The sequence below is a fragment of the Peromyscus maniculatus genome, chromosome 9, assembly GCF_049852395.1.
Source record: "Peromyscus maniculatus bairdii isolate BWxNUB_F1_BW_parent chromosome 9, HU_Pman_BW_mat_3.1, whole genome shotgun sequence".
Classification (NCBI taxonomy): domain Eukaryota; kingdom Metazoa; phylum Chordata; class Mammalia; order Rodentia; family Cricetidae; genus Peromyscus; species Peromyscus maniculatus.
Genome location: NC_134860.1, coordinates 25,235,932 through 25,261,503, shown reverse-complemented (window position 1 = coordinate 25,261,503; position 25,572 = coordinate 25,235,932). Strand labels below are relative to the sequence as shown.

General features: G+C 39.8%; 1 protein-coding gene across 3 annotated transcripts in view; it reads right to left on the bottom strand.

Moving 5' to 3' along the window:
• The window catches only part of LOC107401016 (cadherin-related family member 3), a 112,188-nt gene that overhangs the window by 63,551 nt on the left and 23,065 nt on the right, over positions 1–25,572 (bottom strand). For 2 of the 3 annotated variants that reach the window (XM_042284257.2, XM_076544491.1), the window contains 3 exons: positions 21,639–21,835; positions 18,653–18,824; positions 12,407–12,495 (listed from right to left, as the gene is read on the bottom strand). In XM_042284257.2, coding sequence (XP_042140191.2) covers positions 12,407–12,495; positions 18,653–18,824; positions 21,639–21,755 — 378 coding nt within the window. In that variant the 5' untranslated portion in view covers positions 21,756–21,835. The remainder of the gene's footprint in view (positions 1–12,406; positions 12,496–18,652; positions 18,825–21,638; positions 21,836–25,572) is intronic. The other variant, XM_076544492.1, reaches the window with a different exon arrangement.

Genomic DNA, 25,572 nt, shown 5'->3' with positions numbered 1-25,572 from the left:
AAAATAGAGCACTGTCTATTTTAATTATTATCATTTGTAAAACTGTAAGCTAATTCTTTGTGGAATGGCTTAGCTCCTCTTTGCAGTGGCTCCTTCTGCTGCTGGACTACCTCGGAGTAACATGGAGCTCTGTCTTCTTCCTTGAGTGTGGATTTTCTCTAGAAGATTGTCTTGCACCCAATAACTAATTCATAAGTTAGCAAGAAAGAGAAAATGCCGTGAACATTTAGGAAAATTTTGTACCTGTGCCCTTTGGCCATATTTTCTATACAGCTCCTTCTCCCCTGCCTGGATGCTTTTGTCCTCTGCCACTGCCCCTACTCTAGCAATTATCCTAGCTTGAATTATTATTTTTCTCTCCCCTTTCCTGGATTATCTCCTTCAGCATAGAACATAATAATAGTTCTCATTTTTCCAAAATGAAAAGTTTCTCATGACTCCACCTTTTCCCCCAGCTACTGTCCCATTTGTCTACTCTACCTCTTAGGGAAAATTATTTGAAAATTGTTCCTTCTGGTTGCTCCTACATTCTTCTCTTAGTGTGTCCCTAGTCACACCTTCACTCCCCCTACTCCACTGAGCAAAATTAATTGGTGAGATAGTCAAGTTAATCTTGACTATCAGTTTGGCATTTAGAATTGCCATGGAAACAATACCTGGCCATGTCTGTGATGGAGTTTCCAGACTGGGTTACTTGATAGTGGAAGACCCACCTTAAATGTAGGTAGTGCCATTTGAATAATGAGGTATTTCACCCAATAAAAAGGGAGAAGCAGGCTTCTCAGGTGACTCAGTGGATAAAGATGCTTGCCACCAAGTGTGTCAACTGAAGTTTGATTCCTGAAACCCATGTGGAAGAATGAGATAATGTCTAGAAATTGTTCTCTGACCTCTAACACATACACTGCACACCACACGCGCACACACACACACACACACACACACACACACACACACACACACACACTTAACCAGTAAGTAAAGAAACTCAGTGCTGAGTCCTTGCATTGCTCCAGAGACTTGACCTGTCTAAGGGAAACAAGAGAATGAAGAAAAGGTAGACAGATGGACACATAGACAGAAAAGCTATGATTGGGTGGATGATGCTGTATGGTGGGGCTATTGATAATAAGTCTTTCAAGCTTTGAAATTTTCTGTATGTTCAAATTTTTCATAGTAAAACATTGGGAAAATACATAAATTAAATAATTTCCAACTACTTCAACTATCAATATCCTAGGCTAAGTCCTCATCCTTTCTCCCCATGACTATTATTGCTTTCACCTCAAATGGTCCCCACACTTGTATTTTATATATATATATATATATATATATATATATATATATATATATATTATTTATTTATATATTTTATATATATATATATATATATATATATATATATATATATAAAATACAAGTGTGGGGTTTTTCAAGACAGGGTTTCTCTATGTTACAGCTCTGGTTGTCCTGGAACTCACTTTGTAGACTGTGTATCTTTCTTTTTTATTCACACGGAATCTTTCTTGTTATTTCTTATGTATATTATACTATATATCCCCCCATGCAAACAAAGTCCCAAACCAATCAGAAAATACGGCATCTTTTCTTGTATTTTAAAGGGCTCCTGTAAACTGATTCCTAGTTGCATCCCATCATTCTTTCACTCACCCTTCATTTGACAGTCACATTGGTGTGTTTCTATTGTCTGAGCAATGCTAAGCTGCTGCTTTGGGACTTCTGCTACCTTTGTCTGAAATACTCTACCCAAGCTTTCTTCCTGGTGCACTGGTGCACACGTACACCATTATACAATCACATCCACCATTGTCTCCACTTCTGCTCCTTTTCCCTTTGCCACATCCCCGTAGCACTTATTATAAATAAAATTTATTTGCTGTTTGATTGTTGTCAGTTTTCTTCGCTGGACTGTGAAGCTCATGGCTTTAGAAGTCTTATAAATATTGTACTCAGTTGTACCGTCCTGCCACTAGACCAGCATATTCAGAGCAGGCATTTCATAGCTACCTGTGCAATAAAACTGGAAGAGAATTCAGAAGTGTCTTAACTGTGTTCTGCAGTAAATATCTTTTCAAGAGTTTTGAAAGTTATGGTTGATATCAAAACATTGGAAAACATTTAATTTAAAGGCTTTTTCTGATACTTTGTTTAAGAACGCCAAGGTACTGTTATCAACAAGATGCACTTAATCTCTGCTTTTATGGAGCTGGTAACTTCATGAAAGGCGTTTTTCAATTGACAATATGTAGTTAGGGCAATGAAAAGGCAGAAAAAAATGATTTCTCTGTGATGCAGTGCCACGGACTAAAAGATGAAAGTTTCAAATCATTTCTGTCCTTTAACCATTTCTGAAGAGTAAGCAACAGTTCGGAGGCTGTTTTCGTGCGGGCTTTCCTGTGTTTCAGTCTTTTTTCTTTTGAGGCAGGATCTTGTTAACATGGTCCAGACTAGTTTTGAATTCCAGATACTCCAGTAAATCAGTGAAATCACAGACTTGAGCCACTGTGACCAGATCTTAAAAGTGATTTTAATAATATGTCTCAACACAGAAATAATGGAGAATTTGAAAATTTAAAATTTTAAATGAAGTTTTCTATACAGAGCAAAAAGCAAGATTTGATGACTGCCAATGGGTGGATCAACCCCTCCCCCCCCAAAAAAAAAAAACCTCAAAAAGAGAACAAGATGACCACTAAGTCCCTCTCTCACACACTGCACAGACACAGCAGACTCTCTCTATGAGAGCCAAAGACACCAGGGGAGGGGCCATGTACATGCGTCCAGTATAGCTAACGGAAAAGACCATCGAAAGTAGGAAGTTCAAGAGTTGGTCTACTTATCCCTCCTCTACTCCAAGCAGCCAGCTGTGGGGAAGGGGCTTTGAGAAGGAGAGAGGAGTTCAGGACTTAGACATCACACCCAGCACCAGGCCCATCACAGCGATGGTCAAAGAACTATTTCCACCATCCATCAGGCCTCAGTGGCTCACAGAGGGGAATAAGCAAATATTTGTGCCTCAGTGGGACAGACTTGTGTTTTGACCTTACATTTAGTCAGTGCTACTGGCATCTTGGACCCCATCGTATTTCTAAGACAGCAGGACATTGCAACTGTAAAACTCAGGTATGACAGAACTTAGCATCATCCTAGGCCACAAAGGACTGCAACCCAACACAATCCAAACCTTGAGCAGCACAGCATGGTTTAAGACCACTCTTGCTAGAAGTAAGACCCTGGAACTTAATGCTGGGGTGGTGAATCTAACCCTGAAAAGATCCTAACTGTCCACCTTTAGACAGCCAGTGGAGCATCTGAAATAGCTCCAAAGCCAAGGGAAGATATATAGCCTCAAAATATCAGACTTCCATCCCAGCTAGCAACACCTGGATCTGGTTGCAGCTATCTTGAACCACAAGTCCATCCCAACCACTGAAAGTCACTAGCAGCACAGAACCTGGCCCTAATAGTGCTACGCTAGTTTTGGCAGGCTATAAGCTCGGGGTGTGATGTATCTTGGTGCATTTGTGGCCATAAGTATAACATAGGAGGCTGGGACTGGTGCGCCCAAAGGTATTCTGCCCAGAGCCATGCAGAGTCACAGGCCAGTAAATGCAGAGGAGGGATCTGGAACTCAGAAGAGGCTTGTGGAGACAGAGTATTTGGAATAAACTTGAGCTTATATTGCCAGCCAGTCCTGAAAGTTCTGAAGAAAACCTCACCATAATGAGGATCTTCTGGTTCAGACAGGAGTGCCTAATTTCCTTTTCCTCCCTCCCTCTTTCCCTCCCTCCCTTCCTTTCTCTCTTTCTTTCTTTCATTTTTCTGAGACAAGATTTTCCTGTGTAGCTCTTGTCATCCTGAAACTTCAGAGATTTGCCTGCCTCTGTTTCCAAAGTGCTAGGATTGAGATACATGCCACCACAACCTGCCATCTATCAGCTATTTCTAAAGAGGACAGGGCAAACCAAGTTCATCGATTCTGGAGTGAGCATCACCCTGTTAACATGCAAACTTGAAGTCACTGTGCTGGAAACTTGGTCTGTACATCTGGCCATTCCAGGGGTTGCAGCCACAGATCTTATTTGTGTCAAGTTTTCTATGAATTGCAACCACAAGAGTCCTAATATATTCTCCAAATGTCTAAGATCCATGTAAGAAAGAAGCTCCTGCTTACTAATTTTGATGGAAATGAATGAATGGAAATGACATGATCTCATACTTCTACCAGGTGACTACATTTGACCTATTTGATGTATGTTTTCCCCTATTAATGAAACAGAAAATTAGAAAATGTAGGTGCTATTCAAAGGATATGGGTTTCTTTCTTCCCCAAAATTATTATATGTTAGAACAATGCATTCAAAGAAGAATCACAAAGCAAAAATTTACATATTCTAGTTTCTAATGCAACAGACTCATCTTTTTCTTGCCTTTAATGTTTATTTTACAGCTGTGTTATAAAATAGAAGTATGTAATTAAAATCTTCAGACCCATAATTAAAAGCTTGGCTACAGTATAATTGTTGAGTCTTTTGATGATCCCATCACTAATTATGCCCCTTAAAATTTCCAAATATCACTTCCCCTTAAAAATCTGATCATTGTCAGCTTTCAGTCAATGCATTTCACTGAACAGAAAATATTGTTTATTTCTGCATATAATCTGCAGGTTACATTGAGTCATCACAGTTAGCAAAGAGACAAAAATAATGAAGACATAGAAGGAGACTTTTTATCAATCACAGAATGGTATGGCTCTTTCTGTTTCAATGACTATAATGAAATTTTCGGAAATTATTGCCTATTTGGGACTTTTAAGTCTCTCCAGTAAGTTATTAGAACTCAGGTTCAACAGTACTTCCTAATATCTGAAAGAAAATAAAAGTATACAGAACACCATCACATATCCTAATATCTATGTCCTGAGACTTGTCACTCAAACTAGGTACCTTGAGCTAGTTGAATCGTATTTATGGGAAAAGCCCTATCACAGTCAGTAATGAGCATAGTAAAGTGCCTTTTAGACATGTAAAAATAGCTTAGTCAGGAGCCCCACTATACCCAAAGCTGCACGATAGCCGGAACTCTGTGACATCACTCACTCGAGATAAGCAGATACAGTCCTAGACCCCATGATGCCCACTGGACGGTCCATAAGCAGAGACCAAGAGCAATGCTCTGCTCTGCATATCTGGAGAGACGCCACCTTGATCTGTCCTATGGCTGGAGCATCTCTCCCAAGATCCTGACTCTCAAAACAGAGACTTTTGTTTGAGATGGGATTTAACCTTCAGCTAAGATGTTGTTGCACAGATGAACAACCTTGGGGAGATAGGTAATAGGCTTAAGATGGTAGTTAGAAATTTAGAGTGTGAACATAGTATGATGACCCTCAGCATAATAAAATATAACTTTTGTTATACTAACTACATGCATCTTATCTACCTTCTTGCTTGCGACACATTCCAATGTCATTCTTTCTGCCCTCCACTCATTCTCATCTGTTATCATTTGAGAGCCTGGACCTATTTCACCCAATGCTCATTGACTGTTCCCAAAAGCACACTAGGCAAGACGCATTAGAGAGTTTCCTTTTGGGTCATACATTTATTTCACCACTAAGAAGGGCAATGACCCAATAAATGTTGAATAAGCTATTCTATTCCCCATTTCTTATTTCAAAGCATTTATATTGTTCTTAAAAAAAGATTTTGCTTAAAGCAGAATGGAATTGTGACAGTGTGCTCAGACTTTCAACTAAATTTTGAGATAATAGCCAAGAAAGATACATGCTGATTCCTAAAAGTAGTACTGCCACTACTGTGTTACTGGGAAAGATAAGGTCTCATGGGCTGAGGTGGGGAGGTCTGTGTGGTGAGGATGGTATGTGATGTAGACTATCAAGGTAGAGCTGGGGAAAACCAGTGAGGCATCTAAATAATTACCACAGAGAGGAATATTTTCAGTCTCAAGTGAAAGCCAACAACATCATCATCTGACACCCCCAGCCTTGTGAATGTGATACATGAAGAGAGTAGAGTTCTCTATGGCAACATTTAATCACTCCCTGATGAAATCAAGACATCCTTGGCTTGTTCTAACGAACATTGCTTTATTAGTACATCTTTACCTAGCTTGGTTTAGAGGGATATATCGTTTCTCTATCTTTTTCCTTTTAACCAATGTGAGTTTTTATATTTAAAATAAGTTTCATGTAGACAACATATGGTTGAGCCTCCAATCTCTTAATTCACCATGACAGTTTCTTTGAATTTTTGTTAATTAAATTAATATCTAAAATTGTCATAATTGTTTTCCATGAGTTATAATTGTTCTTTTTCTCCCTTATTGTTCTCACTGGGTATTTTGCATTATTTTATTTTCTCCCATAATGTATCAGTTACAAGATTTTTCAGTTGTTTCCTCTGAGTTTCCAATATACATTTCAACTAATCTACATGCAGCTATAAATAATACTGTATCACTTTATATATATGAATATGTCTAGAAGTATGTGCATATACATTCCTGTACATACATATAAAATTATGTATGTATATTCCAGATGGGAAAAACCTCCATCAAAATCTCCTTTCTCTCAAATGGAGAGATAAGCTTTGAATGGACAAGAAAGGGCTTGAGATTTTTGTTTGTGTTTTTGTTTGTTTGTTTTGAGATAATCCTTTTTCACTCTGCTAGACACACAGGTGCTCTTTTTGGGGTATGCACTGTGAAAATCCAGTGGAGCTCCTTGATTTAAAATCCATGAAAGTGTATTCCTAACTAAGACTGCTCCCAGTTTTTCATTCTCATGTGAATTCACTCAGCCTCTAGTAATTACTATGAGTCTTCCGGCAGACTTTGACCTTCTGTTCCAGGTGGGCTGAGCTAAGGTGTGATAAAATGGATTTCCTAGTCCTTCCAGGTCTTAGGGTAGCAGTGTGCCTGGGTGAGCCCAAGAAAAATGTTGATTTTCTTTTTGTTCAGATTTTCTTTGTTATAAAGATGATTAGTCTCGCAATTTCTGTGTCTGAGAATATCTACTGCACCATAATGTCAGATATCCTTAATATATACCCTGGGTAATAGTGGCACAGCAGGAAGAAGTCAGGTCCTGAGGTTCAGGTAGCCTGAATGTTGATGAAACCCAGCCTCAGGACATTAACATTTGGTCTGTAAACAACATCCTCTCTCTCATCTTTCATCATTATTATGATGCCAGTGATAGGTCACATTATTTTTAGACTAAGACCTAATATAAACTTTGCACTTAATGAAATGCTAATTAAACATTACAACATGTTAACAGATGATACATTTATAAGTACTAATGACAAATAATTAAAACAAAACTTATTAAGAAAACAAGCCTCTATTAGACAACTCTGTGAGCATTTAATATACAGTACATTATAAATTTAAAAAAGATATGTAGTTGACATTTCTAAGATCTTGAGGTCATGTGTATTGTAGAATATTAATTTAAGATGTGTTACATTTGTTTATGCTGTGGAACATTTGTTTAACAATTCGAAGATGTGTTGCATTCTTTTATGTTGCATTTGTTTAACTCTGTGAAGCTGTGTTACCATCTAAAACTGTCTAAAACACCTAATGGACTAATAAAGAGCTGAATGGCCAGTAGCCAGGCAGGAGAAAGGATAGGCGGGACAGGCAGGCAGAGAGAATAAATAGGAGGAGAAATCTGGGAAGAAAAAGAAAGAATGACTACAAGGAGAAAGAACTTCTTGGCCACCCACTCAGCCACCCAGCCACCCAGCACCACAGCCAGACACAGTAAGAAAAAAGGAAAAGGTATACAGAAATAGACAGGGGCAAAAGATAGATAGGATAATTTAAAGTTAAGAAAAGTTAGCAAGAAACAAGCCAAGCTTGAAGACTATGACATTAATCCACACATCTATGAACACCTGATTTTTGACAAAGAAGCCAAAATTGTACAATGGAAAAAAGAAAGCATCTTTAACAAATGGTGCTGGCATAACTGGATGTCAACACGTAGAAGAATACAAATAGATCCATATCTATTGTCATGCACAAAACTCAAGTCCAAGTGGATCAAAGACCTCAACATAAATCCAATTACACTGAACCTGAGAGAAGAAGATAAAGTGGGGAACAGCCTTGAACACATTGGCACAGGAGACAACATTCTGAATAGAATGTCAATGGTGCAGGCACTAAAATCAAAATTAATAAATGAGACCTCATGAACCTGAAAAGCTTCTGTAAGGCAAAGGACACCATCATTTGGACAAAGCAGCAGCCTACAGAATGGGAAAAGATATTTACCAATTCTACATCTGATAGAGGGTTATTATCCAAAATATATAAAGGACTCAAAAAATTAGTTATCAAAATACCAAATAATCCAATTTTAAAAATGGGGTACAGGTCTAAACAGAGAATTCTCAACAGAAGAATCTCTAATGGCTGAAAGACATTTAAGGAATTGCTCAACATCCTTAGTCATCAGGGAAATGCAAAACAAAACAACTCTGAGATACCATCTTACACCTGTCAGAATGGCTAAGATTAAAAACATTGATGACAGCTTATGTTGGAGAGGATGTGGAGCAAGGGGAACACTCCTCCACTGTTGGTAGGAGTGCAAACTTGTACAGCCACTTTGGAAATCAGTATGGCAGTTCCTTAGAAAAGTGGGAATCAATCTACCTCAAGACCCAGCAATACCACTCTTGGGCATATACCCAAAGGATGCACAATCATACCACAAGGACACTTGCTCAACTGTGTTCATAGCACCATTATTCATAATAGCCAGAACATGGAAACAACCTAGATGCCCCTCAATGGGAGAATGAATAAAGAAAATGTGGTACCTCCTGCTCCCCCAAGCTCTCTTTCTCTCAACCCTCGCCCTTCATTACCCCCACTCATGTCCAGGCTGTTCATGTAGATCTCATCCACTTCTCATTGGGTGATCCCCATGTCTTTCTTGGGATCTTGTCCTGTGCTCATTGCATGAGTTGGCTGTTTGAAACCTGGGGCTTATGCAGGGTGGCTTGGCTCGGCCTGGGAGGAGGGGACTAGACCTGCCTGGACTGAGTCTACCAGGTTGATCTCAGTCCTTGGGGGAGGCTTTGCCCTGGAGGAGGTGGGAATGGGAGGTAGGCTGGGGGGAAGGGGAGGGGAGCAGGAGGGGGGAGAACAAGGGAATCCGTGGCTGATATGTGGAACTGAATTGTATTGTAAAATAAAATAAAATTAAATTTAAAAAAAAGTCAAGAGTAGAAAAAAAAAAGAAAGTGTAGTACATTTACATAATGGAGTATTACTCAGTGGTGAAAAACAATAACATCATGAAATTTGCAGGCAAGTGGATGGAACTAGAAAAACACATCCTGAGTGAGGTAATCCAGACCCAGAAAGACAAACATGGTATGTTCTCACTCATAAATGAATATTAGACATAAAACAAAGGATAACCAGGCTACAAACCGCAACCCTAGAAAAGCTAGGTAACAAGGAGGACACTAAGAGGGACATGCATGGATTGCCCTAGGAAGGCGAAATAGAAAAGATCTCCTGGATAAACTGGGAGTGCTTGGGGAAGGGAGAGGCATGAGAACATGAGGGAACAGGATGGTTGAGTTGGGGGAGGAACAGAGAGGAAGAGCAAGGAAAGAGATAGCCTGATAGAGAGAGTCATTATAGGGTTAGGGAGAAACCGGATGCTAGGGAAATTCCCAGGAACCCACAAGAATGACCCCAGTTAAAACTCCAAGCAATAGTAGATAATGTGCCTGAACTGGCATTCCCCTGTAATCAGATTGATGACTTCCCTAATTGTAATTATAGAAACTTCATCCAATAACCGATGGAAGCAGATACAGAGATCCACAGCCAAGCACTGGGCTGAGCTCCTGAAATCCAGTTGAAGGAAGCAGGAAGAGATTATAGGAGCAAGGAGGGTCAAGTTCATGATGGGGAAACCTACAGAGACAGCTGACCAGAGCTAATGGGAGCTCATGGACTCTGGACTGACAGCTGGGGAACCTGCATACGACTGAACTAGGCCCTCTGAATGTGGGCAACAGTTGTGTGGCTTGGGCAGTTGGTGGGGCCTGTGGCAGTGGGACCAGGATTTATCCCTAGTGCATGAACTGGCCCATTACCTCTGGAGGGATATCTTGTTCAGCCTTGACACAGTGGGGAGGGACTTGGTCCTGCCTCAACTTGATATGCCAATCTTTGTTGTCTCCCCATGAGAGGCCTTATCCCTCTCTGAGAAGTGGATGAGGGGGGAGGGGGAGAGGAGAGGGAAGAAGGGGGAACTGTGGTTGGTATGTAAAATAAAAAAAAAAAAACTTTTAAAGAAAAAAAAAAGAAAGAAAGAAGCCAAGCTAAGGCTGGGGCTTTATAATTAAGCCTCTCTGTGTGATTTATTTGGGAAATAGGTGGTGGGCCCCCAAAAGAGCAAAAACAACAAAACAACACATGTGATTTTTCATTTCTCTCATTGTGCATATGATAGAACTCATAGCTTTTGAAATAAACTTTGGGAACTGTTAGTGAGCTAGGAAACAATAAGATTTAGAGACAGCTGGGCATGGAGTTGAATTAACTCTACAACTTCCTGTTTAAACAAACGCCTTTGTCTATGAATTTAAGACATGATGCTTTTGCTATTGATTCACTAAGTTATAGCACAGCAAATGGTATTGTCTACTTTAATGATATCATGGTGATTTAATAATAAAAATATATGCCTATCATGATACAGTTATTTATGTCATCAACACTATCTCTCAGGCCTCAGAAGAGGGACAAGCTCTTCTCCACATTAGAGTAAGTTTATCTCTGAGTCAATATAAATGTTCAAACAAATGAACTATCCAGTCATAGTATTTAAATAACACATCTGGTCTAATCTACTGTGTCAGAGGATGTGTGTAGGAGTGTGTCTAAATCGAAGTTTCCACAGCCTATATCACTACTGAAATGTCATTCCGTGTTTGGTAAAATTCACAAAGAACATTACATGGGCCTTCCAAATGTGTTCCAGGAATCAGTCCTCTTCTAAGAAAAATATAGGGCCAGGACCAGAAATGTTTAATCTGTATGAGCAAGCAACTGGGAGTCCATCATTTGAAATTAATTACTTGTGTTAATTGGCTAGTAAGACATTTGGATTGCATGTTAGAGTCGCAACTAAAACCTATTGGACTGTCACATATTTTCTATACTAAAATGTCAACATTGTGGGGAGCTATCATGAAGAACCCTGAATTGCTGCTTACTAGCTGATTTCTGTGTAGCTGCAGTTGCTAGGTACTGGATTTAATACTATAATCTGGAACATGTTAATTTGGAGCAATATGCATGATTAGGTTGTTTAATTGCATGTTGTAAAGCAAACTGTGACCTTTCTAGTCCCATCCTGGAGGTGGCATTGTGCTTGGGAGGAGGAAGAGACAAATGTGTGTGGGGGATCTTGACAACCATAGTGTTCCATTGTAATTTTAAAAGCCAGGTGGACACTGTGCCAGATGTGAGTGGCCATCTACTGCATAAATAAAATTTTCTAAGACTTAGTTGCCTTGAAGAAGAATCCAGTTATTTGCAAATGTTGAAAATACAGTATCAACATGAACAAGCCTCTCACTTTTAGCCACTTTGAAAAAAAGATACAACATTAAAAATTTAAAACATGTTATTCTTGCCTATCAACCCATTTAAGTCAAAAACATCCTGGCTTAATGCCATAATGATTTCATATGGTATCAAAAATTAAAACAGTATTATAAATCCTGCCATTTACAAAATGTTTCACATTTTAAAAACTACTTTAAAATCCTTTATGATGTTTGATTACAATGAGAGAGCCACACAAGAGAAGATAAAGCAGGCATGTGGCATTTCCACAACTCTGCAGTTGAACTAGCAAAGCAGAAGTGGTAAGTGATCTCCACTGGTAAAGTCAGAAGTTAATCTGAAGCCTTGAGGTTCCACCTCTCTTTCCTCCCTGGGGTGTTAAGAAGTCTGAGGATAAGACCTAAGGTTCTGAAATACACAGTAATCTCAGAAAGCTGGGTTTGTCTCTCTACAGTATGGGCAGCCAAGATCCCTAAAAATGAAATGAAATATCTCAACATCTTTTCTTTAAAAGTACCTGAGAGTTAGGCTGGGTCTGCCTACACAGAACTGGATGCAATAGAATAGAAACAATTACCTAGATAACTTCAGTCATTTCACCTGAAATATCCTGATAAGTCAAAGGTGAGTTTGGGAATTAATTGAAAGGTATAAATAACTTGATTGTTTTTATGTCTTTATATTTAAATATAATCATGTACAGACTACCAGGCATTGATAATCTTTATTCCAAAACACAAATTACCTCCAACACAGCATCCTCTGGGTCCTTGGCCGCTGCTTTATAAATGATGGTGCCAGGGGCAGTGTCTTCTGTGATGTAAATCTCAGTAACTGCCCAAAAAAAGTACAATAGACATGATTCTCTGAGTCTCTGAGTACTAACTCCCCAAACAGTTCATTCATTGTGTGAATAAAGCATAACAGGGGATAAAGGTGATCAAAATATATCATGTACAAGCATGAAAATGTCATAATAAAATTATTATACATAATAAATATATGATAATAAAAATTAAAATCTTAAAGTACGGTACTTACTCAGTACAGATAGATGCTTTATACAGTGATTCCAGTTAATCCAGTAGTAACAATAATGATTACAGACAATACTGTATTGTCTATCATCATTCATGCATACAAGGAGATTTAAAATTTTTAAATAACAATATTAAACAATTTTAATACTTATTAATAGCTAAGCACTTAACATTGTTGGTGATTTTTATCATTCTAGTTTTATTGTGATTTAAAAAGTACTAACAAGCCCAAGGCTACAGAGCCAACACATCAATGTTTTTTCAATATTTGTTTTCTTCTTAAGTTTTCCCTATTCCCATATATATTGTGGAGAAAGCTAGGGCCTCACACATGTTAAGCACATGTTCTATCTCTGAGCCACATGCCCACTTGCTACATTTTAAGATAATAGTAATAACTGCAAGCTTGCAAATGTATGAGTCTTTGGGGGAATTAATAAAGCTGGGAAATGTGAGACTCTTGAATCCAGAGGAGAACATCCATACTTATTGCTGCCCCATTTTGTGAGAAAGGCAGTACTTCTGGATACCAGGGAGGTCTTCAAGGCCTACTTGGACCATGGCCACATAGGCCTACACTTTCAACAGACAACCCTTGTGGTTACCTGTTGGTAATCCTTGTGCTTACCCACAAGCACTCTGGCACCTGGCTCACTGTTTGAGAAGTCAAATGAGCATGATTCAACCTTGAATCTACCAAAGACTTCATGTGTTTGGGGAAGAGAAAGAGAGATATTGATATCCATGGAGCACTAATTATGTCCACACATTATTTGGCACTTCCAAATACCATAGGCATTGTACTGGATAGGATTATATTGACTTGACACAAGCTAAATTTATCTGAGAGGAGGGAACCTCAATTGAAAAAAAAAAAAAAAAAAACCTCCATAAGATCCGGCCTTAAGGCATTTTCTTAATTAGTGACTGATGGGAGAGTGCTATGTGTTGCTATGCTTGAGCTGGTAGTCCTGGGTTCTGTAAGAAAGGAAGCTGAACAAACCATGTTGAACAAGCAGCACCCCTCTGTTGGAAAGCATGGCTAGTCAAGGTTGCAGTCTCTCATGGCCCAGCAGCTTTTTCCAACAGTGTCGCAACATGGACACTCCCTCCCTCCCCAGAGAAACCGCCTGCCTCTACCTGCCCTTATCTGGAGAAATTCCTGGGCCCAAATGACTGACCTATCTGAAAGCTGTCTCTAAGCCAGATGCCTGATTTATCTTTAGCTTGACCCTTGGCACAGGGTCTCCTGCTAGAAGATTTGTGCTAGGAGCTGTGCTGTAGGACCCTACTGCTACATAGGAAGCCTTGTGATAGGAGCGTGCCACTTAATATAAATTAGGGTTTGTCCCCAGGCTCCCCAATCCTATGTATTTGCTATACAATGGAATAAAGTTGAGCTGATTCACTGAAGTCATCTCCTGGAGGGCTGTCTCTGTTATATCCATCCATACCCATCCTGAACCCTGTTGCCCACTTCTGTTCTCTCCACCCCTGTGATCCAATGCAGCCAATGATCCTAAGGAAAAAGAAACAGAGCCACACCCCTTCACGGCCTCTGCTTCAGCTCCTGCCTCCAAGTTACTGCCCTGTTTGAGTTCCTGTCCTACCTTCCTTTAATGACGAACTACAATGCAGAAGTGTAAGCTAAATAAACTTTTTACTCCCTGTCTTAGTTAGGGTTTCTATTGCTGTGAAGAGATGCCATGACCATGGGAACTCTTATAAAGGAAAGCAGTTAGTGGCGTGGCTTGCATTCAGAAATTTAGTCCATTATTGTCATGGTGGGTCATGGCAGCAACAGGTAGACATGGTGCTAGAAAAGAAGCTGAGAATTTTACATGTTGATATGCAGACAATAGGAAGTGGTCTATCTCACTGGGTGTAGCTTGAGCAAACGAAACCTCAAAGCCCAACCCTACAGTGACACATTTCCTCCAACAAGGCCACACTTTGTTGACAAATTGCCAAACAGTCTTATTAATAATAATAAAAAAAAAAGAACCAAAAAAACCCAGAGCCAGATATTGGGGTTAAAACCGAGAGATCAGAAAAGCAAAAAGAAGCCAGCCACATTCTCACCACTTGGAGATTCTCAGCCAAAGAGACCTACTTCCTGTATAACTATACCTATATGTCTTTCTATTCTGCCATCTCATTTCCTCTCTCTGCCCAGCTACATTACTTCCTCTTCCTGCCCAGCTCTGTTACTTCCTGTCTGTCTTCCGAGTGATAGGATTTAAGGTATGTGCTACCATTGCCTGACCTCTATGTTTACTATAGTGGCTGGCTTTTTCTTCTGATCCTCAGATAAACTTTATTGAGGTACACAGAAAAAAAAAATATCACCACAACACCTACTTTAACAAGGCCACACCTCCTAATAGTGCCACTCTCTATGAGATTATGGGGGCCAGTTACATTCAAACTACCATATTCCATTCCTTGGCCCCCATAAGCTTATAACCATATCATAATGCAAAATGCATTTCAGTCCAACTTCACAAGCCCCCATAGTCTCAACAATGTTTTAAAGTCCAAACTTCAAAGTATTTTCTGAGATTCATGCAATTTCTTTACTTTAATCTCCTATAAAATTAAAATCAAAAAGCAGATCACATACTCTCAACATATAATGGCACAGGGTATATATTACCATTCCAAAACATAGGGAAGGGATCATAGTGAGGAAATACTGGACCAAAGCAAGACTAAAAACCAGCTGGACAAACTCCAAACTCTGCATCTCCATGTTTGATGTCAAAACACTCTTTAGATCTCCAACTCCTTTCAGCTTTGTTGACTGAAGCACACTTCTTTCTCTTGGGGTGGTTCTGCTCCCTGTTAGCAGCTCTCCTCAGCAGCTATCCCACAGTTCTGGTAACATACTGCGGTCTCTAAGGCTATTCAGACTTCAACTTCACAGCTTCACTCAATGGCTCTCTAGTCCTCCATTCAGGGACACTCCTGACACATGCCTGGCCTCAGCAGTTTTCCTTAGTTGTGGGGGAGATTCCGTAATGCCTTTCTTCTATCCTTTACTCTAAAGCCAGAGTCATGCAGCCAAAGCTGCCATGTTCTGCTGCTTGATGGGGCTGGAACATGGCCCCTTGTTCAATTACAGCTTCACCAGCTATATGTTTTTCCATGATTCCTTTCACTGCCAGAGCTTGGCTCTTCTGGAATTGCTCTGTAGACCAGGCTGGACTCAAATTCAAGATATCCACCAGCCTCTGCAGAGGCAGTAGTGAGATTAAAGGTGTTCGTTCACCACTACACCTGGACCTAAACTTTTCTTTAATTCCTTTTCACAAGTGGGAAACTTAGCTGGATGGGATCTTGCCTTGAGGTCACCACTCCCTTTATTCCATTTCTTAATCCATTTATTTCCTTGAACGCAGGATTTGGCTCCCTTCCACTCTTTTTCTCCTCAAATTTTACATTTTGTGATTTACCCTGCTCAGCTTGCTCCTTTTCATTATAAATCTTCATTAGAGTTAGCACTAATAACTAAGCATATGACAGAATCTATACCTTGCTGTTTTGAGATTTCCTCTACCAATAGAATTAATCTGAAACTCTTCACTTTAGCCTTAGGAGACCCTTCAGACAATGGCAAAAGGCAGTCACATTCTTCACCAAAATACCACAAGGAGGATTGCTAAGCCACATACTAACATGAAACCTCTTGATCCAGAACCCACGATTCAAATCACACTCAAAAAGACACTCAAATTAACTTGTCTTCCATGCTCATACTAGGATGCCCCATTAAGCAGCACTTAAAGCATTGAACTGCTTTTCTGATTCACAGTTGCAAGGTCCATACTCCTTCAAACAAAGCATGGTCCAGCTTATCACAACAATACCCTAGTCCCTAGTACTAACTTCTGTCTTAGAGTTTCTATTGCTATGAAGAAACACTTTGATCATAGTAACTCTTATGAAGGAATATAAATATTTAATGGGGTAGCTTACAGGTTTAGTCCATTATCATCATGGTGGGACATGACAGCATACAGGCAGACATGGTGCTGGAGAAGGAGCTGAGAGTTTTACATCTTAATATGTAGGCAGCAGGAAGTGGTCTACTTCACTGGGTGCAGCTTGAGCAAAGGAGACTTCAAAGTTCAACCCAACTGTGACACACTTCCCCCAACAAGGCCAATCCTATTCCAACAAGACCATACCTCCCAAGAGTGCCGCTCCCTTTGGGGATCATTTTCTTTCAAACCACCACACTCCCCAAATTACTTTTTGGTCATGATGTTTTATCACATCAATAGTAACTCTAACTAAGACTTGCATCAAAGCAGGATTGACATCTCAGTTGAATCAATGATTTTGATAGTTACTTTTCTCCTTGCTATGACTAAATTCCTGGCAAGAGGCTACTTAGAGGTGGATGGATTTGTTTAGCTGATATTTTGAGAGGATAAAGTATATCATGGGGAAAAGGATGGTAGCTGGGACTCCATATCAGTGGAACTGTGCAGGGAGAACACTTTACTTATTTCCCCACAGAACAGAAAACAAAGTAGATGGGTATAGCACGAATCTTAAAGGGTCTTATTAATAATAAAACAAACCCAGAATCCAGGTATTGGGGTGAATTCTGAAAGGTCAGAGAAGCAGAACAAGCCACAGCTAACCTCACCTGGCCAACTTCTCAGCTGATCTTGTTTCCTCAAACTGGAAGCCTCTGAGTCCTCATCTGAATGGATCTCAGCTGAACTGCTGCTAAAAAGCCTAAAAGCTTAACCAGCTCTAGTTCCTGGTCCACACGCCTTACATACCTTTCTGCTTCCTGTCATCACTTCCTGGGATTAAAGGTGTGTGTCACCATGCCTGGCTGTTTCCAGTGTGGCTTTGAACTCACAGAGATCCAGACGGATATTTGCCTCCTGAATGCTAGGATTAAAGGCGTGGGCTACCACTGCCTAAATCTATGTTTAATATGGTGGCTGTTCTGTTCTCTGACCCCAGAAAAGTTTATTGGGGTGCACAATATATCAACCACAGATGGGAAGTAAACTGTAAGGCCTCAAGTGATCTGCTTCCCCCAGTAATGCTCCACCTCCCAAACATTCATGACCTCCCAAAACAGTGCCACCTGCTAGGGATGATTGCTGAAACATGAACCTGTGGGGAATAGTTTCCATCTAAGTGAGCAATGAAGAGACTGACTTCATTGACACAAGACAAGTAACCAAGTCCAGTTAGTAGGCATACCTACATCTGAACCATTTTATATTTTAGTTGAACAGTATGGATTTTTTCCACAAGTAGGAATTAAATATTTGACTTCATAGAATGAGAAAGAGTGACAGAAAGAGATACCTACATTGTAAGAGAGCAAGGAGCAAAAAAGACCATCACCACAGGCCTCATGACACTTTTAATTTAACAACTAGACACATTTAAGATATTGATTTTAGCACACTGTGATCAAATACATGGATAGTTTTTGGTACTAAGCAAGTCACTTCACCTAAGTCTATTTTCTGTGTGGTGGAACTAAGGGACTGAAGAACTTACCTCTAGTGTTGTGAGCATTAAACAAAACAATCCACTTAAAGATTTCGGGATGGTGTTTGTACACAGTCGTGGCCCAGTACACATCAGCTATTTAATGTGTGTGTGTGTGTGTGTGTGTGTGTGTGTGTGTGTGTGTGTGTGTGTGTAGGGGAGCATGCATATGTCATAATGTGTGTGGAGTTCAGGAGACTACTTTCAGGAGTCGATTCTCTACTTCTACCATGGGTTCCCAGGTCAAATCCTGATCATCAGGCTTACATCACAAATACCTGCTGAGCCATCACACCAGCACAACCGTTGCCAATTATTATTCCCCTTTTGTTTTATAGCCAAGGTACCATAAAAGCACATAAGACATAGGACCTATATCTACGTCCACAGGGCTTCCTTTCCCCAAAACAGACCCCTAGTACCTTGATCTTCCTGAGCAAGCGATCCAGTGAAAGTAGGTGGCTCATTCACATCTTCAATCTGAACAAAAATGGTCTGTGATGCTGTTGCCTCGTGACTGTCTTTGGCATATATTGTCAAGGAATAGAGTGCTACCACCTCAAAGTCCAGCTTGGGTACTCCAGTGATAATTAACTAAAATTGTAAAAAAAAAAAAAAAAAAAAAAAAAAAAAAAAAAAAAAAAGCACAATAAAGAAGGATCAAATGATTGGCTTCATATAGAGAGAGCAAAGAAGAAAGGATGAAGACATAGATGTAAGATGGAGGGTGCCCTCTTCTACTGTGCAATAGTAAAGGTGGATCTTCATTTGCAGGCATGGCTTATACTATGAAGTTATTTCACCATCAAACTGATGTTAATGCTATCTAGTGCTAGTCTATGATACTGTATTTTTTTGGTTTGGGTTTGGTCTTTTTGTTTTAGTAGTTGGTTGATTAGCTAGTTTGTTGAGACATAGTCTCATACAATAGCCCAGGTAGACCTATATCTCGATTTCTAAAACAAGATGGCTTTAAATTCAAGCAATCCTTCTGACTCAGCCTCTCAAATTCTAGGATTACAACTGTGAGCCACCACACTTGACAATTTGATTTTGTTCCAACACCAAAGGCCTCATCATGTATGCAGACAGGCTCAAAGTTGTGATTCTATATCCTCAGTCCTTAGTACTGGGATTAAAGGGGTATATTTCCACACATAGTGAGGATATCATTTTAATTATGTGGCCACATTTCTTGTTTTTTAATAATTGTAACATAGTGGAGTATTGAATTATAAGTATATTTATATAGAACAAATACTAGGTATCAACTGTTTATAACAGGCTAAGCAGCAGCATGGAACTTTACATATACTATCTCACAGAATTGGTTTATCAGCAACCCAAGTGAGGTAATATGATTACTGTTAATCTCATTTTAGAGAAAAAAAACAACAGAAACATCGAAGTAATTTACCCAGGTTCATATTGCTCATAACCAGAGGAGCCATGGAGGAAAAGTAGGCTTCTCAGTTTATCTCAAGATTATAACAACAGGAAATGGTGATCAGCAAGATTACAGTCTTGGCACCATTTTGCTGGTTGGGCTTATAATAGAAGCTGAATGGAGAACAAGTGCAAGACAGCATTTTATACCAAATTCATAGTGGAATCAAATTTTAAAGGTTGGCAATGCCAAGGCTTGGTAAGGATACCCCAGGTCCTATTAAATACCTTCCTTGTCCCTCTAGAACAGTGATTCTCAACCTATGGATTGTGACCCATTGGGAGTCAAACAACTCTTTCACAGGGGTCAAATATCAGATACCCTGCACATCAGACATTTACAATACAATTCATAACATTATCAAAATTACAGTCATGAAGTAGCAATGAAAATAATTCTATGGTTGGGGCCACCATAACATGAGGAACTGTATTAAAGGGTCGAAGCATTAGGAAGGTTGAGAACCACTGTCCTAGAATATGTGCCCATTGCACCTTCTAGCTGATCCTTTTAGAGCATTAGCAGATCATGTCTCTTTTCTGGCACACTCCACAGTTTTTATGTTTCTCATGCTTTGCTCTTTCCTGTACTCATGCCCTTGCCATGTGACTTTGCAGTTCTTTGGTTTGGACATGTGACTTGCTTCAGTCAATAGCCTATGAGTAGATGAGAGTCTTTAAATGTGCACATGGGCGCAGGCAAGTATCCTCTTGCTTTCTTTCTCCCTGATGGAAGATGCTTCTGCCAGTAACTGTACTGAATGCCTGGAGGGAGAGAGAAGCACAGCCTGGGGCCAAACCAGCCTAGGGCAGTTCAACTGTGTCTGAAGGTGTGTGACACTGAATCCTCTTGTCAGTCTCCGGGGGCAATGCAAAGGGACCAGGTGAATGCTATGCATCCAATAGCTTTACAGCATATTTGAGTAACCCTGATCTTAGGGACCCCAAAGCTCTTATAATGAGCAATATGACTATCTGAACATCACCCCATTAGGAGAATTAGCTTTATTAGATCAAAATAATAAATAGCATTTCCTAGCACATCTCTCAGGCCCTGCAAGCTCTGTCCTTCATCTCCTTGGCAGTCAGACTTCCCACCACACTCCCTGTTCAAATCTGGTCACACTGATCCTTTAGTCCCTTCTCTTTATCAAGATCCTTCTTCCTATATCACCGTTGGACATGACCTATAACATTCTCTCCTTCATTTATTCAATTCCTGCCCATTCTACAGACTGCTTTTCATATAATTCTACTTGAAGGGAACCCTGACTATATCCTATGTCCTTGTTTGGTACTCTCACTATCTGAGAATTTGTATTTCATTGCTCAGGTAATATTGACAATTTCATATTTGTGTGTATACACTTAATTGGCATGTATTCCTACAAACAAGTAGATGCAATGGGAAGGAGGCATTACCTTGCATCTGACTAGAGCCTTAATAAGTACCTGCAAAACTGGTGCTCCTGGTTATTCTCACGGATTCTGAGAATATTTGACACATCATAGGGTCCCAAAAAAGTAGAATGTTAAATTCATTAAAAGCATGCAAGAGGACCTATAATGCCCGGATTTGGAATGGCAAGAAAGGAGGATCAGGGGTTCAAGGCCACCTTAAACTATATAATCTCAAAAGGCTAAAACTAGCCAGATGTGGTGATGTACACCTTTAATCCCAGCACTTGGGAGGCAGAGGCAGGAGGATCTCTGTGAGTTCAAGGCCAGCCTGGTCTATAGAGTGAGTTCCAGGGCAGCCAGGGGCTACACACAGAGAGAAACCCTGTCTCAGAAAATAAAAAGGCTGAAACAAACAACACACACACACACACACACACACACACACACACACACACACACGCACACGAGTACAAATTACATAAGCAGTAGAAAGTACTACAGAGAATATGGTTTCATTTAGCTCTCTTAAGGTGTACTAATACTACCTGCCTCCATACTTACATCCCACCGATGTGAGAATCTATGAACCAGCACAAAAGGATGCACCACAGGGCTGGCATTAAGAATAACAGGATCTCCAATCAGAGAAGTATGAGGTGAGAGAGACACAGTGACCATGGCAACTGGTGTGTGATCAGAGGCGTTTTCCAGGAGGGAGCTAGCATTCTCCACAAAAAAAGTCGGAGCAGTTCGAACACCTTAGAGAAAACACAAAACTATACTTTATAAAGACTTCTGTTAGGCTTCCCAACATCTTTCGTATTTGAAGCCACAGAGGAAAAGCACAATGCATACTGAGTACATTTTTTTTTTTTTTTTTTTTTTTTGGCTTGGGATTCTTGATAATGAATTGAGTTGGGTTGGTAGGATTGTTGAGGATCTGGGGCCTCTGTTACTCACGAGCTAACACGTTAGCTTGAGACAACTACTGTCAGTTCTGTTTTATGCTGAAGAAAGTTAACGGCACAAGAATGGCCTTATGTGTCACAGTTAACCAATGGCAGAGCTAGAATTTTAACCCAAAATTGCCAGATTCATATCCTATTCTCTTATATGGTTGAAATTATTTTGTGAATTGGAGTAAATTAGGGAGGAATAAAAAGTTGGAAAATCAAAAGCTCAGAGCATCAAATATGGGAAATGCATCTACCTACAAAGAGATAACAGTAGCTCTGAGGGTGAAGAAGGGGAACTGATTAAAGGGGCGCTTTTGAATTTCACAAACACTTTGACTCAGGTCCCAGCCTTGCAGGTCACTAGCCATATGGACACTTAGGCAAACACTCATTATTTTCTAAAGCTGGAGACCAACTATTGTCACTTCATAAGAAATGCCTTTGTCTTAACCTCATGGACATCCAGTCACCACCATTTAAGAGAGAAGCTATGTGGATCATTGGTCATTATTCTTAATACAGATTTCCCCATTCATAGTCATGGCAGTTGTAAATCTCATCTTACAACAGTTCATTATATATTTTATTAGACACTGTGTGGAAGGCTGGTAAGAATAGTTCCCCAAATGGCATTGTTTGCTGTGAGTATCATCTACCAAGTAGTATTGAGAAATTACTTAACACTAAAATTCACAATGCATTCAGAGCAACTGGCTACTACATACCTTACTGAAGTTGTCTACTTTGATTCTTGTTTTCCCTCTTTCTTTGTTTTTTCTCCTTAATTTCAACTGACTCTTGTCTTTAGTTAAGGTAGACTCTGGCTAGACTCTCATAACTTTGGAAAATGAAAATAGTAAGTTGGCACCCTGAGAACAGAAACCACTGCCCCTCCACTCTTAAAATGATCATTTTAGGCCCACCCCCTGAAGACCTCATGGAGCCATCACACCTCACAAGTATCACTGCCCACCTCAGCCCATGACACCACCAGAGAACTCTGGAGACCTGTGCACCACATACAACTAGCACCACCCACCATAAATATCAGCTCCTGGTACCTGAAGACAAGTTAGAGCCATGCACCTCATACAGGTAGCACAGCCCACCTTGCAGACCCCAGCCTGACTACCCAAGGAGCTGCATCCCTCCCACAGACCTCCTGGCTACACACCTAACTCCCCTACATCTCCTGTCCCCAGCCTTGGATTGCACAGAGCTCACTCCACGCAGAACGCTAGTCTTACAGACCACATCAGAAGACAGTAGAGGAGAAGACCAGCAAGGAATGTGCTGTCCTTTGAATACTGTTCAGGCAGAGAGCAGAGGACCCTCAAAAGTCTAGGGATAGAACCTGGAATCCTCAAGTTCCACATAAGAAAACAAAGTCTCAAATGCTCAGAGGAATTCCTGAACATTGCATGTGTCTACCTGGTAATAGGAAAGATTATTTGTGCAAAAAGAAATAAGCAACTAGCCCACTACTTCAGATGCATGAGTCCTGATACAGAAACCAAAGAGATGAAAACAAGACAACATGTCCCAACAAAAGTTACTAACCCCATAGTAATAAATTCTATGGGAAATGACCTGGAAGATCTTTCAAAGAATAATTATAACTATGAACAAATAATGCAAAGAACATCCCTCAAAAAAGAGCTGAATTAAATAAGGGAGTCAATCCAAGATATGAAAATTTAATTTAAAAAAGACATAGAATTGCTGAAGAAAAGCTAAACTGAAATGATGCTGGGAAATAAAAACTCAATAAGCCAAATTAAAAACTACTGGAAAGTCTCCCCAACAGAAAGTGGGGCTATAGGAAAAAGTAGAGGAATTGGATGGCTCAGTAAAAATCTATGAGAATGTTTAAATAAATATATAAACATAACATGGGAGAGTTTGGGAACACCATAAAAAGACCTAATTTTTGAGTTATGGGTACAGGCGACGAATACCATAACAAAGGCATAGAGAGTATTTTCAGTACAATCGAAGAAGAAACTTTCCCAAACCTAGAAGTGCCCATGATATCATCAATTAAATGGATCTAATAAACATCTACAAAACATTCCACTTAAACATTAAAGAGAACACTTTCTTTTCATCATTCCATGAAACTTTCTCCAAAATCAACCACATATTAGGACAGAAAGCAAGTCTCAAAAAAAAAAAAAAAAAAAAAAACAGAGGAAAACTGAAATAACACTCTGCATTCTATCTGACCACAATAGAATAAAGCTTTATAAACAACAATAGAATATACAGAAAGTGTACAAACTAAACAACATGATAATGAGTCAGAGAAGGAAATTTTAAAAATTTAAAAACCAGAATGGGACAAAACACACTGAAATCTGTGAGAACAACGAAGTCACCCTAAGGGGAAAGCTTACAGCATTATGTCCCTACGTAAAATATTAGAGAGATCTCAAATTAATAACTTAATGATGCACCTGAAGTCATTTAAAAAGCAAGAAAAACACCCAAAAATTGTAAACAGGAAGAGATAATTAAAATTAACACTGAAATTAATGAAATAGAAATGAAAAAAATAAAACAATACAAAGTATCAATGAAATGAAGTTTGTTCTTTAAAAATATTAACAAGAGTAACAAAACTTTAGACAAATTTAACCAAAAGAAAGAAAGAGAAGACCCAAATTAATAAAACTAGAAATGAAAAGGGAAAGATAACAGACAGTAAAAAACGTCATAGAATATAAAGGACATACTTTTAAAATCCATACTCCACTAAGCTGAATGGAACTAGGAAATATCCTGAGTGAGGTAACCCAGACTCAGAAGGACAAACATGGTATGTTCTCACTCATAAGTGGATACTAGATGTAAAACAAAGGATAATCAGACTACAATCCTTCAAAGAAGCTAGAAAACAAGGAGGACCTGAGGAATTTACCGATCACCTTGGGACAAGGAAAACAGAGGAAATCCTGATGAGTAAACTGGGGATTGGGGGGGGCAATAAAGGGAAGGGGGATGAGGGGGGTAATAGAGGGTAGGGGATGGGGGATGAGAACATGAGGGAATGGGATGGTCAAGCTGGGGGAGGAACAGAGTGGGAGAGCAATGAAAGAGATATCTTGATAGAGGGAGACATTATGGGGTTAGGGAGAAACCTGGTGCTAGGGAAATTCCCGGGAATCCACAAGAATGACCCCAGATTAGACTACTAGCAATAGTGGAGAGGGTGCCTGAACTGGACTAACCTGGTAATCAAATTGGTGAATACCCTAACTGTCATCATAGTACCTTCATCCAGTAACTGATGGAAGCAGGTGCAGAGATCCACAGCCATGCACCAGGCTGAGCTCTGAGAGTCCAGTCAAAGAGAGAAAAGAGGGATTCTATGAGCAAGGGGGGATCAAGATCATAATGGGGAAATCTACAGAGACTACTGAACCAAGCTCATGGGAACTCACGAACTTTAGACTGACAGCTGTGGAACCTGCATGGGACTGGAGTAGGCCCTCTGCATACGGGAGACAGTTGTGTAGCTTTGTCTGTTTCAGGGGCCC